The sequence below is a fragment of the Raphanus sativus genome, chromosome 3, assembly GCF_000801105.2.
Source record: "Raphanus sativus cultivar WK10039 chromosome 3, ASM80110v3, whole genome shotgun sequence".
In the NCBI taxonomy this organism is placed as follows: Eukaryota; Viridiplantae; Streptophyta; class Magnoliopsida; order Brassicales; family Brassicaceae; genus Raphanus; species Raphanus sativus.
Window position 1 is genome coordinate 22,873,926 of NC_079513.1, and position 13,721 is coordinate 22,887,646.

At 34.6% G+C, this 13,721-nt stretch overlaps 4 protein-coding genes across 6 annotated transcripts; 3 read left to right on the forward strand and 1 right to left on the reverse strand.

Annotated features, from left to right (window-relative positions):
* On the forward strand, positions 1-1,984 carry LOC108846035 (transcription factor MYB36). The gene is made up of 3 exons (XM_018619241.2): positions 1-286; positions 534-663; positions 1,056-1,984. The coding sequence occupies exons 1-3, from the start codon at positions 151-153 to the stop codon at positions 1,789-1,791; spliced, it is 1,002 nt and encodes a 333-aa protein (XP_018474743.1). The 5' UTR covers positions 1-150; the 3' UTR covers positions 1,792-1,984.
* A 940-nt stretch (positions 1,985-2,924) lies between these two features.
* LOC108846790 (pathogenesis-related protein PR-1) lies at positions 2,925-6,294 on the forward strand. Its single transcript, XM_018619995.2, has 2 exons — positions 2,925-3,200; positions 5,779-6,294. Exons 1-2 carry the CDS (start codon positions 2,948-2,950, stop codon positions 6,141-6,143), a joined length of 618 nt encoding a protein of 205 aa, XP_018475497.1. The 5' UTR covers positions 2,925-2,947; the 3' UTR covers positions 6,144-6,294.
* A 723-nt stretch (positions 6,295-7,017) lies between these two features.
* LOC108845738 (CBL-interacting serine/threonine-protein kinase 21) lies at positions 7,018-9,568 on the reverse strand. Of its 2 annotated transcripts, XM_057005714.1 has the most exons (11): positions 9,514-9,568; positions 9,059-9,431; positions 8,805-8,981; positions 8,648-8,719; positions 8,492-8,545; positions 8,198-8,413; positions 8,028-8,117; positions 7,815-7,925; positions 7,600-7,719; positions 7,368-7,502; positions 7,018-7,264 (listed from the first exon to the last, which is right to left on the reverse strand). In XM_057005714.1, the coding sequence occupies exons 2-11, from the start codon at positions 9,287-9,289 to the stop codon at positions 7,220-7,222; spliced, it is 1,251 nt and encodes a 416-aa protein (XP_056861694.1). In that variant the 5' UTR covers positions 9,290-9,431; positions 9,514-9,568; the 3' UTR covers positions 7,018-7,219. The 2 variants fall into 2 exon arrangements, with proteins under 2 accessions (XP_056861694.1, XP_018474412.1); XM_018618910.2 differs by having other exon boundaries at positions 9,059-9,542.
* A 1,193-nt stretch (positions 9,569-10,761) lies between these two features.
* Positions 10,762-13,520, forward strand: LOC108846749 (uncharacterized membrane protein At3g27390). 2 transcript variants are annotated; one of them, XM_018619954.2, is made up of 9 exons: positions 10,762-10,857; positions 10,998-11,106; positions 11,196-11,525; positions 11,592-11,880; positions 12,012-12,118; positions 12,194-12,350; positions 12,433-12,628; positions 12,709-12,949; positions 13,073-13,520. In XM_018619954.2, exons 1-9 carry the CDS (start codon positions 10,764-10,766, stop codon positions 13,266-13,268), a joined length of 1,719 nt encoding a protein of 572 aa, XP_018475456.2. In that variant the 5' UTR covers positions 10,762-10,763; the 3' UTR covers positions 13,269-13,520. The 2 variants fall into 2 exon arrangements, with proteins under 2 accessions (XP_018475456.2, XP_056861444.1); XM_057005464.1 differs by having other exon boundaries at positions 12,454-12,628.
* The last annotated feature ends 201 nt before the right edge of the window (positions 13,521-13,721 follow it).

Sequence of the window (13,721 nt, forward strand, 5' to 3'; positions counted from 1 at the left end):
AATAATCATCAATTAACACCTTCCTTTTCTCGTCTTTATAAACCATCTCTTCTAAGCATTAGATCATTTCATCATCATCAAACATAATAACACTTCGAAAGAAGAAGAGCAACAGGAACAAGAAAAGACAAAAAAGATTCGTAAGAAAAAATGGGAAGAGCTCCATGCTGCGACAAAGCAAACGTGAAGAAAGGGCCATGGTCGCCTGAAGAAGATGTGAAGCTCAAGGACTATATCGACAAATATGGCACTGGTGGCAACTGGATCGCACTGCCTCAAAAAATTGGTAATAATACAGTATAACTTATACTTAAATAATCCTATAATTAACTGCATCTTGCTTATTTTCACCATGTTATATCATCCAAAACTTATACTTTGAATCTTATTTTTAACATTTTTTATATTACTTGTTTGGGTCAATGGAAGATTCGTTGAATCAACCTCTTGGATTTTAATCTATGATTCAGCCATTCAGACGCTATCCCAATTAGCTGTCCTAATTTAATGGTTTTGTGTGAATCGAATCATAGGATTGAAGAGATGTGGTAAGAGTTGCAGACTGAGATGGCTTAATTACTTAAGACCAAACATCAAACATGGTGGCTTTTCTGAGGAAGAAGATAGTATCATCTTGAGTCTTTACATCAGCATTGGAAGCCGGTAAGTGATTCATCTATATCTTTTAATTCCAATTAATCAGATAATTAATTAATCAACACATCTTAGTTAGATAAATTAATAAATTTATCAACACATATAATATATTATTGGGTTCAGAACTAAAGGTAATTGCTGTAAAAACTAAACTTGATCTCCCTGTCTTTTTACCTTTCGTCTACGAATCTTATGCTGAAACACATGCAAGCCCATGTTTCAAGCTATGGCACATCTCATAAAATTTAGGGTTTATATTGTCTCTTTCTCCTTGTTTTGGTGTTTTTGGAAGCACCTTTATACATTTACATGTATGAAATATGAACTTAACTGTGGTCTATAAGAAGATAAGATTCCTATAATTAATTGTAACCTTAATTAATGTGATATATGTGCAGGTGGTCAATAATTGCAGCTCAGCTTCCTGGAAGGACAGACAATGATATCAAAAACTACTGGAACACAAAACTGAAGAAGAAGCTGCTTGGCAGACAGAAACAAATGACTCGTCAAGACTCTATTGCAGATTCGAATGAAAGCAATATTAACAACAACAACAAGAGTCCTCAAAATCTGAGTAGTTCGGCGCTAGAGAGGCTTCAACTTCACATGCAGCTTCAGAATCTACAAAGCCCTTTCTCTAGTTTCTACAACAACCCTATCTTGTGGCCCAAGCTTCATCCACTACTGCAGAGTACTACAACTACTCCGGATCAAAACTCTAAGCTTGGATCCCAAGAGTGCTTCCACCCTCGTGGAGCTAACGTTGTTCATCAGAACAATAATATCAAGCTAGCTGGGATCAACGATGGAGTCTCTCCTTTCTATTCAGAGAACGTAGAGCAATCCCTAAACCCTACTCACGGATTTCAACCTAATTTTGGGTTTTCGCAGGACTTTCAGCAAGATAATCATAACATGGACCTTATGAACAGAGGCGGTTCTAAAGAATTGTTTCAAGTGGGCAACGAGTTTGAACTGACGAACGGTTCAAGTTGGTGGTCAGAGGAAGTCGAGTTAGAGAAGAAAACAACGTCGTCGAGTTCTTGGGGATCAACTTCTGTTCTTGATCAGACGACTGAAGGAATGGTTATGCTTCAAGATTACGCTCAGATGAGCTACCACAGTGTGTAATAATTCATATCATGTATTTATACATGTATGTATAACTATAGGAATGGAGTATTGATGAATTATGTTTTATGTATTTTACGGTCATAAGCTTATAGCATGTGTCGAGGGTGAAAGTTTTTTTTTAATAATATGTTTTAAAGTGTAACGAGTTGTGGATAATAATGTAAATCATTAATTCTACTTGCTTTTCTTATGTTCTGGAACGACGATATAAAACACTTGCATAGAATTAAAAATAATTTCTGACCCATTTTATGATTGTATGTCTTACAAAGTTTTATTGATTATCGTGTTTGATAATTTCTGTAGTTACTAATCATAGATTACTGGACTAGTTAGTAATTAACCCAGGAAATAGTGGGCCTGGCAGATTTTCATTTCTAAAGGCCCAAGCAAAGATGTGAAAAGTTTTTGAGAGTGACATGGCAACAGCATGAGTCGCATGACATGGAAGCAAGGTAAACAAAAAATGAGTTAAAGTATTACTCAACTAGAAAGTAAAATACTTTTGTACATTTGACCAAAACGTAATTTTGTATATAATAACAGCCATAGGAAGCCTTTAGGATAGCTAATGTGATCATAAAACTTCTAAATAAAACCATTAGATAAAAAGTCCTTTTAGGGAACATTCTTAGGGCGGCTATATTTTGTATTCAATCATCTCCGATCTATTATCCGTTAATTGCTAATTAATATTTTTAGATCCATGTAAACCTAATAAATTTGATTAATTTATAAGAATGATTAAAAAGTCACGGACGGTCACATTTTCTTTGCGCCACTTGATTTTAAGAAATCAATTTAAATATCAATACATTTTCATTGTACACTTAAGATTAGTTAACTTTAAAATACAGACATAATTTTTTTATCTTTTTTCTTTACCTCCGAATCCACATTAGTTAATCAAGAAGTTCATATGCATGCATATAAAGACAAAATGTAATATAAAAAAAATCACAAATCCGTTTTACTAAAGCTAAACATAAAAGAGTGGTAACCATAATCGAACATGGATGCCACAATGTAGTCGACATCACGCTAAAAGTCCAAATTTTTTATTTAATTCGTGAAGTCATAGCTTATATATAATCACTCACCAAAGTCTTTTCTATTCACCAGCCAAAACCCATCTCATAGTCACACCACAAAGATGGCGACCAGTTCATCGACGAACCAAGTCATTGTCTTCACAATTTCCCTTCTCTTGGTCGCCTTCCAAGAAGTCCATGCAGACTACTACCGTCCAAGGCCACCGGTTACTCCTACCCCCTACGTCCCTAAGCCATGGATCCCACTCCCGAGCCCTAGGCCTGTTTATCGGCCTCCTACCATCCCGCGTCTACCAGCTGGCTCAATCGCAAGACAGTTCCTTGACCCACATAATGCTCTTCGGTCTAGACTAGGTATTTAATAGTTGGAAACATTATTAGATTCACCATTATAGTTGAGAGACCAGGTTCGAGTCCTCCCAATCAGGGGCGGACTCAGGTGAGAGGAAAGTGTGATATGTGCCCTAGGGGTGGGCGTTCGGATACCCGTTCGGGTTCCGATAGGGTATTTCGGATTTTCGGGTATTTCGGTATAGGAGTATAAAACCCGTTTGGGTATTTCTGTACTTCGGATCGGGTTCGGATATTTTTAGTTCGGGTTCGGTTATTTCGGTTCGGGTTTTCGGATATTTAGATTTTGCAAAAAAAAAAATTAACTTCTTCATTTCTCAAGTTTTTTTTTTAAAATATAAATTTTACTTAACTGATATTTTATTTTTCATACATTGAATGATTTGATGATAAAATCTTAAAAATAAAATACACTAATTTGATTATTGTTTTAAATTTTAGCTGTAGCTTTTGTTAATACATGAAACTAAAATTTGGACATGCATTTTAAGCATTTTAAGTGAGCAAAAAATCACTTTTCTTGCAATTATATGTATATTATCTAATTTTAAACCATGTGTATAATTAATATAAGTATTTTGAATAAAATTAGAGAAGTAAACTATGAATATATGGTTAATAGTACATAAGTTCGGTTATTTTCGGATATCCATTCGGGTTCGGGTATTACCCGTTCGGGTTCGGATATCCAATCTCTCATAATTCAATACCCGTTCGGTTATTTTGCTACTTCGGTTCGGATTTCGGTTCGGGTTTTTCGGGTCGGGTTCGGGTGCCACTTCGGGTATCAGGTAAAGTGCCCACCCCTAATGTGCCCTATTCTCATTGCAGTTTCAAATTTTCATTTATACCCCCTTATATATGTTACAATATGTGCCTCATCTATTCTATTAATTCTTCAACATGTCCAATTGATATAGGGTTATGTCCACTTTTTAATTTTTATAACTGCTACTAAATACATCTTTAATATACTTTTTTGTATTAATGTAACTGCCAAATCACGTAACTGACTATTAATCACGTAACGGTCCAAAAGGACGCATGATTCAATATAATTTGATATCGTATTTTTTATGAACGCCCATTACTGCATAATTATATTTCTTAATTTTTAAATTATGGTCATTAATCACGTAACTGGCTAAAAAGATATTGTAAAAAGATTATAATTATTAAAGCCTCTTATAAATCATTTTAAAAAGATATTATACAAATTAAAAAACAAAAATAATTAAAAACACAAATATAAAAATTTTAAAAGATTTAAAACAAAAAATTTACCCGCCCTTTTAAGGGCGGGTCAAAATCTATTCTATTAATTATCCTGTATGACCAATTAATAAAAGGTCCTTTAGAGCATTGTTAACCGTTCTTAACTTCCCTCGGTATATGAAACGATAATTTGGGCTTCGAATATTGTTAACCGTTCGTAACTTCCCTATATTCCTGTTTTTATGTTCAAATAAAAAAAATAAATAATTTGGACTGAATATTGACAAAAAGACGAAGCCTTACCATATGATACATGTACATACTTATAAAACTTATCTATTCTATTAAATTCATATCATACAGAATATGATTATACAAACACACAAACATAAAATTATGTTTCTTTAAAAAATAAAATTAAAACTAAAACTAAACAACTAAAATTAAAATTAAAAATTATTATCATAATCCGATATTCTACAGATTTTAGTTTAACGGGTTTTAAATAGATTTCTACATTTGGACCCGCCTTTTTATATTTTTTAGTTTTATATTCTTTTAGAAATTTAATTTTTATATTTATATGTTTTAGTCATATTTGTGTTTTTCATTGTATAACATTTCTCTTAAATAATTAATAGGAGGCTTTAATCATTGTATTAAAATAGTTTTACCATACATATATTAATATGTTATGTTTTTATTTTAATAGTATTGACTAGATTCGGATTCGCCTTTAAAAGAGCTGGTATATATTTTTGTTTTACATATTTTAGAAATTTAATTTTTATATTTATATTTTTAATAATATTTATATTTTTCTTTGTATAATATTTCTTTTAAATAATTAATAAGAGGTTTTAATAATTATCGTAAAATAATTTGACCACACATATATTAATAGGTCATATTCCTGTTTTAGTATATTGATATTATATAATGAAAAAAATGTAAATAAAAACATAAATATAGAAATTAAATTTATAAAAAATGTAAAAAAAAAATATACCCGCCAAATTAAATTTATAAAAAATGTAAAAAAAAACATACCCGCCCTTCTAAAGGCGGGTCAAAATCTAGTATTCAATAAAGTTCTAGGTTCGACCCTGCTCTCAATACGGTTATGGTTGGGTTCTGTAGATAACTTAATTAAGTGGAAAAAAATCATGTTTTGTTTTGTCTAGGCTTTGCCATAAGATTCCTCAGGCTAAAAAATAATTTAAATTGTTGCATCTGAATTTGGTGCAATTTAAGCATTTAGGTTTCCATTTTTTTTTTTTTTTTGCATTTACACTTGCTTTTGCATGTAGTGTATTATAGATAACTTTCATGTTGTGTAATATCTTTCTGGTTAATTTCTTGTCAGGTTTGCCTCCACTTGTTTGGGACAGCAAGCTAGCGAGTTACGCGACATGGTGGGCGCACCAAAGGCGTTACGACTGCTCGTTGACCCATTCAACAGGCCCATACGGTGAGAACCTGTTCTGGGGAAGTGGCACGAGCTGGGCACCAGGATTCGCGGTGCATACATGGGTGGTTGAAGGCAGCACATACAACTACAACACCAACTCGTGTGACGGAAGTGGAATGTGTGGTCACTACACTCAGATGGTGTGGCGTGACACCAAAAGGCTCGGGTGCGCTAGTCTGGTCTGTGAAAACGGTGCAGGAGTTTTCATCACTTGTAACTACGACCCTCCGGGTAACTACGTTGGCGAGAAGCCTTACTAAGAAAAAAACACTTCAAACGGTGTTTTTTTAAATACTTGACTGTATTTAATTTCTTTTATATATTTTCTGTTTCAAATATCTCTGTGAAATTAAAATTTCCGAGACATTTAATATGTATGGATCATCGTTTTGTTGTTGTTGATGTTTCTAATGTGCTAATGGTCAGTCATCCTCAATTTTTTGTTGACTGGCCTTATTATGTAAACTTCCTAAAACAATGAGTGAGTTTTTTTAGGGTGTAACATATGAAATATCATTACCTTGACAATGATAGCGTGCTTTTTAGATTTCATGTTATTTGTTTTGGTTTAACATAAGAAAAAGAAAGAAGGAGAAAAAACATAAAAGTTATTCACTGATCTCTTGCAAATTAACCTGCTATGATGACTAGTTGCTTCCTCTCCATGTCATCTATCGAGTTCATACATCACTCATACTTCAGAATACAAATGGTTCTTACTTCTTAGCTTACATCCGAAGTAAGTAACCTCGATACGCTCTGGAAAACTTTTCTTACTGTAAAAAGACATCTCACTGAAACACCAGCGCCTGACACAGAAGTTTTAGTTTTGAATCTTATGCTCTCAGTGTTCAGGCCCATCTTAAAGCTTCACGTGCGAAGGAAAGGAAACAAAGACCCAATAACAAATGCTCGTGGTCACATAATGCTGAAAGGTGCATGAGAAGAACTTGTCTGAAGAGTTAGGTAAGCAGCCAAAACAGAGAAAACAGAGCACACCTCGTGTGCGCACGAGAGAATGTTCTAATTGATCTGAATCCATATGTCGAAGTTTGAGTGGAGGATTCAGATCTTTAAATTGTATTCGAGATCAATACATTTTTAGTTATTTTGAAAAAATATTTGCCTGCTTCATTTTTATTTTAAACGGATTTTATTATTTAACAATTTTCTTAGAACAAATCCATTATTTTACACCCTACGAGATCACCACAACGACATGAATGACTCTTTGTATCCGTTCTCTCCATGTCACTGCAACTTAAGTCTGCAGTATATGCTTTCTCTTCCTATGTTCATGACCTTTCACGACATTTAACTTGAGAATCTATGGCCCTTAGCTTACTTCCGCCGTAAGTAAGCTGGATAAACTCTGGCAAAACTGTCACGTGAACAAAAAACAGTCTCATACAATCAGATGACTCTATAAAGCGTTATATCTTCTTTTTCTTGAATGAGTTTAGTAACTTTTGTTCAGTTTTTACCTCCATGTATAGTCTTAACTCGCCCGGGGATTTTGATATTTCTATTACACAATTGGTTGGAGTCACCTCAATCACCTCTGCTGATAATAAGTCAAAAGAAGATCTTGATCTTATCTCTTTTGGCTGAATCTTAACCTGATTAATATTCAACAAGGAAAAGTAAACTAGATATGATGTCTTTATAATTAGACTTGATGATCTATAGAACAATCTTCAGTAAACTATAGTTTACCTTGAAATGCTTTATTCTTTCGACTGATAAACTAACATAAGTTGCTGCAGCTTCAATCTTCTTGATTGTTTCTTGTGCTGTGTTCTTGGACCCGATTTTGGTTTTATAAATCTTAACATCCTGAGAGATAATAATATAATAAAATTTCAAGGATTAGTATCTTTGTTGTTAGAAGAGTTTACAGATTTGACCAAAAGATCTATAAGTCTTTTTACCTGTTCTTCTAAGAGACCTGACAAATCTAGATCACTAGACATTGCTATTATCTGAAAAGCGTTTATGAAATTCGAAGACGCGGTTGCTGCATTTATCTCAGCAACACTTTCCTGCAAGACCCAATTCAGATAAGTTATATATAGCTCTATGAGTAGTGCATACAATCCAGAGCTATTAACATATCATATCAGATATCTAGTGAATCAAATTACCTTGATTGAGTCTGGAACTTGATGATAAGCTGGTATATAACCTAACTTGAACCAAGAATCTTGGATGATTATCTCAGCTAGTTTCATACGCTGCATCCAAATGTTCTCAAACGTTATTACTCAATTAGGTATTGAGAATGCATATTTGTAAATTATTTCTTAGTTTCTACCCTTTGAGGATTTGGGTCAAGAATGTTAAAGATTAGCTTCTTCTGTGCTCCAGTGAATGCTGGTGGAAATGTGTAATCTGCTCTGAGTATCTTCTTATACAAAACCACAAGTGTATGGTCATCAAACGGTGGATAACCAGCAAGCAACTCAAATAGAATTACTCCACAAGACCACACATCCACTGCTGCTCCTGAGTAGCCTTTGTTCATAATCAGCTGTTTTCATTAACAAAAATCAGCATCTCAAAATTAAGACATTTTTGAAACATTATGCAAAGTAATTATTGTTATTACCTCAGGTGCTATATAGCATGGAGATCCACAAGCTGTAGAAAGCATATCCCCTGACTGAATTTAATAGCCAAAACCTTATTTAGTACTTGATTGTTTCACAAGCAATGATTTGTTTGGCAAATAGAAAGTTATATGACCAGAATTAGAAAGTGTTACTTTAGGAACTGCACTTAGTCCAAAATCAGAGACTTTGAGATTACCCTTTGAATCTAAAAGCAAGTTTTGTGGCTGCAAAAAGCAAAATCAAATCATCCGAAAAAATTCTTACAAAACAGAGTTAGCATAATTTTATAAAGTTCATTTCTGCTCTTACCTTAAGGTCTCTGTGGTAAACTCCTCTGTTATGACAATAATCAACAGCATCAATCAATTGTTGGAAAAGCTTTCTGGCATCTGATTCTTTCATCTTATGTCTACAAAGTTTGTCTGAAAGCTGACCACCTGCAACATATTCCATCACAATACAGATCTTTGTCTTGGTCCCAATCACCTGAAGTTTAAATTTCAAGAATCAAAAACAAGAAAACTGTAGAGTTTGAGGAGACAAGAGAGGGAAAGACACAAAACCTCGTGTATCTGCACGATGTTGGGATGGTTTAGAAGCTTCATGGTACGTATCTCTCTTTGGACTTGAGACTGTAGACCCTTTTGGATAACCAGAGCCTTGTCTATGATTTTGACAGCAACGTAGGTACCATTGGTCGTGTCGTAACCAAGTTTCACTTTTGCGAAGTTCCCTTCTCCTATGGTCCTTCCTATCTCATACTTGCCGATCTTCTTCGTCCCAAACAAACCCATCTCAGAGATAGAGAAAAAGAAGAAAAAGAAGAAGATGTTTATGAGCTCTGAAGGGTCCAGTTTGTGTCTGAAAAGGAACTTAACTCAGCTAATGAGGGCTATGAAGAGTTTTAAGATGACTTTTAGATGATAGCGACCGTTGCTGGAAAGTAATCAAAGAAAGATATTTATAAGTTTCTTTTTCAGAAAAGAAGAAAGATATTTATAAGTGTGTTGTTTCTGACCGATGGCTGGTGAGGTGAGTCTCGTGACTCTCGTAGGGAGAATGTGGCATTATATGCTCTTTTTATAGCTTGTCAACAAACTGAAGATAAACAACGCTTTTTGTGGGGATATATCTTCACTGTTCACAAGCTGGTGGTAGCTAGGTGGATTAGATTGCCATAATTGCGCTATTAGTCTATTTTCTTCTTCTTTGCCCCGCCTTTTAAATTTAGAAAATTGAAAGATATTTGTTTCTTTATTGGTCGAATAATATCTGATTTTGGATAAATATCAATTTATTTTTATCCATTAAATTTTCAGATTTTAGCAAAAAAGGCATATCCTTTTAATTTTTTGTTATCTTTGACGTTTTAAAATAGAAAAGCAAAAATAAAAATATTAGGTGTTTCGAAAAGAAAAGTTTTTGTCGGCTTTTTCCATTTTGGTGAGCATATTGGTCCACAAGTGGAGTGTTTTCGAAAAAAGATATTTAAAGTTGGAAAATGAAAGTGCAGATTCCCAAGATATTTTATTTCAAATATTGTAAAGATCTGAACTTTATTATACAATACATATACATCTTTTTTTTTGTTGGTCCAAAAATATAATTTGTTATCAAAATTTTATTCAAAAAATATAGACATTAGGTTTTAGTAGGCCCCAGAAAGAAATTCACTCACTATATGCGATATTGCTAAAGTATTTGGTTTAGCGGGAGACGATACGAATATTGGCCCAGATCATAATTACATTGATAACTCTAGGCAAAAATAATAGAAAGTGGACTTGGGCCAAAAAAACTCTTGGAAACTAATATGATTTTTTGATACTTTACATAGAGATCTCCTTTACATATCATAAGAGCTTCTAATACTTCCGAATCTTTTTTTTTCTTGTCAACATACTTCCGAATCTAAATGGTTCGATAAGCTCTAGCAAAGTTTGTAGGAATCTTAATTTACCAAGATGAGAGAAATGATATTTATAAAAATATAAACATAAATTACAATATCAAAATATCCTTTTCCATCTTGATTGATTTTGCGCAGATGGTTTTAAATTTGTTGATAATTTTTAATGTTTGTGTTCCGAGAATGCTGCGTTTGATTTTTTTAATTAACTTGTTGGTAGTGTGAGTGGATGGATCCTACTACAGACCCTTTTAGTCGCCACGTGTCCCAGGGGAGTGACACGTACACACACCCACCTCCACTTTCGGCTTATATCTGTCGCATTTGATCACTTGAGGTTTTACCAAAACAAGAAAGCAATGCAGGTCCCGATAGGGTTTCTGGAGAAACTGTGGAGTTTTGCCTCTTTCCTTCCCTTCTTCTTCCTCTTCCTGCTCCTTGGCCTTTTCAAGGGTATGTATTTAGTCTCCTTCATCCTTACTTAGGACCACTTTAGTTGCTAACTCAAGATTTGGTTATATAGCAATTATAAGCTCTGAAACTAACGCAAAGTTTTCACTCTTGTTTTTAATGATTTATTATTGTTTTCGCAGCCCTGATTGTTGGTCCAATCTCCTCTGCTATAATTTTGATTGGCAATTCCTCTGTGATCATTGGCCTTTGGCCGGCACATTTCATTTGGACCTACTACTGCTTGGCGAGGTTTTAAAATCATTTATCAAATTCAAAAAAAAAACATTTTGTTTCTCTGTATTTCCACTAACTTTGATCTTGTGGTGCATATACCCTAGAACCAAGAGAATGGGGCTGGTTTTGAAGACCTTGGCGTTGATATTGTTTCCACTGCCTTTGCTACTCTGGCCAGTTACTGGTATTGCAGGAAGTCTCATAGGTGGAGTCGCTTACGGTTTTTTCACTCCCCTTATGGCCACATTCGAGGCTGTAGGGGAGTCTATTACTAGCAAATCCTACCATTGTTTTGTTGATGGTTCCTTGTCAACTATAAAAGGGAGTTGCACTGTGGTTATGGACTTCACTGACTTCTGTTTCCATTCTTATTTCTCCTACATGGATGAGTTGAGAGAAATGGTTTCCGCCGATGCTAAACCTTTAGAGATAAGGTGACTAATCGCTTTCTTTGTTTTTAAAACAAAATGGTTACAGAGCGTAATCTCATTTTCTTCCAGGTTGTCTCTGGTGCCTAGTTGTTTGCTTGCTGGTCTCATAGGTGTGGTGATAGATGGTGTTTTGATAACAGTTGTTGCTCTTTATAAAAGTCCATATATGTTGCTCAAAGGATGGAAAAGGCTATTAGAAGACCTTGTTGGTAGAGAAGGCCCTTTCTTGGAGACTGTCTGTGTTCCATTCGCAGGTCTTGCGATATGTCTGTGGCCACTGGCTGTCGTTGGAGCTGTTATAGCCTCGGTCTTCTCCAGTTTCTTTCTAGGACTCTACAGTGGAGTCATCGTTCATCAGGTTTGCAACGAATACCAATTAAACTTTACTCATTTTGCATAGGTGGTTGGTTATTGGGAAATCATTTATTTTTAGACCTTTCTTTAGTTGAATTTTTTTAATCGGTTACAATCGTTTGAAAATCTTTTTAGGAGGACTCATTCAGAATGGGGTGTAATTATATAATAGCAGCGGTATCACTGTTTGACGAATACGTAAATGATTTACTCTATATAAGAGAAGGAACTTGCCTCCCAAGGTACGTATTGTCTCATTTCTATGTTCAGTATTATTGGTTGATTGACTGTGTAATACACATGCTTGTGACAGCCAGGCCTTGCTATAGGACGAAAACAAACACTGGTCATGGGAAGAAAGTATTAGGAGAGAGGAAGAACGTTGATCTCAATAGCAGAATAAACAACTCTAGGCTTGTTTCAGAACAGTCGAGGACACTGAAAAAAGCGATCACGCTATATAAACCAGTTCAGGTAATATTAGCCCTTGGAAATTTTCATATATCCTATTGACTTTACAAATATAAAACCGAGCATCTTGTGTTTCGCTTTTGAGGTATGGGAATGGTTGTTTAAGTCTTGCGAGGTGAATGGGAGGATCCTTATTCGAGATAGCTTGGTAAATGTGAAAGATGTAGAGCAATGTCTTGTCAGGGGTAATTGTAAGAAGCTCTTTATCCAACTACCCGCTTGGACCGTGCTACAATGTCTCCTTGCATCGGCTAAATCTGACTCAACGGGGTTGGTGATCAGTAAGTATATATATATACACATACTCGCAAAGATGATCTCTCATGCCTTAATGATTTTGTGATTTAAAAACTTGTGGCAGCTGATGGTGTGGAGCTTACGGAACTAAACAGCCCGAAAGACAAAGTGTTTGTGTGGCTCATTGGGCCTTTACTGACAATGAAGGAGCAGATAAAGAACCTGAAGCTGACTGAGGATGAAGAGTATTGTCTAAGGAAATTGGTAATGGTATGCAAAAACGAAAGAACCGAGGACTGGGATAGCACCGGGTTCCCCTCGAGTGATTCAGTGAGGAAAGCACAATTGCAGGCTATAATTAGAAGGTAAGTATCAATCATCAGACCATTAGATCAGTGCGCTCACCACACCCACGCTTGATGCTAAACCTGGCACATGACCCTTTTAAGTGATTTTTTTTTTTCATTTCTTCTTTTTATTCATGCAAGGCTGCAGGGAATGGTAGCATCGATATCAAGAATACCGACGTTTCGTCGTAGATTCATGAACTTGGTCAAAGTGTTGTACATAGAAGCCCTTGAAGTGGGTGCGTCTAAAAACCGAGCTGATGGCATTCTTATAACCGAGAGAGACCAAACGCAAAAGCTGGATGAGACCGCAACAACAGATTTGGAAGCTGTATAAATAGTTTCCGGTATCTCATCATTTCTTCTTTTTATTTTCCTTACACTTCAGTAATTATAAGGTGGGCGTTTCCCAGTAACAAAAATGAAAAAAAAGGAGTGTTTCCTCTGCTGTATGCGTATGTGGATTTTAGTGGCAATTCCTGTATATTAAATTCTCCTAGCTTTTGTGGTTTTGATGTTTTAAATTCCGGTACGTTACGATCGATATATAATACTGGATCGTTTTTTATAAAAGTTTTTTTTTAATGAATTACTAGATTCTGAACGATATATATTACTGGATCTTTTTTTATAAAAGATTTTCTTAATGAATTACTAAATTCTGACCTGAAAACAGATTAAATTTATTAAAAATAAAAATAAAATATATTATTTCATATACCGCAATTATTAAAATAGAATATCAATCAAAATTTGTGTAAAAACAATGTATCGTTATTAAAAATTACTA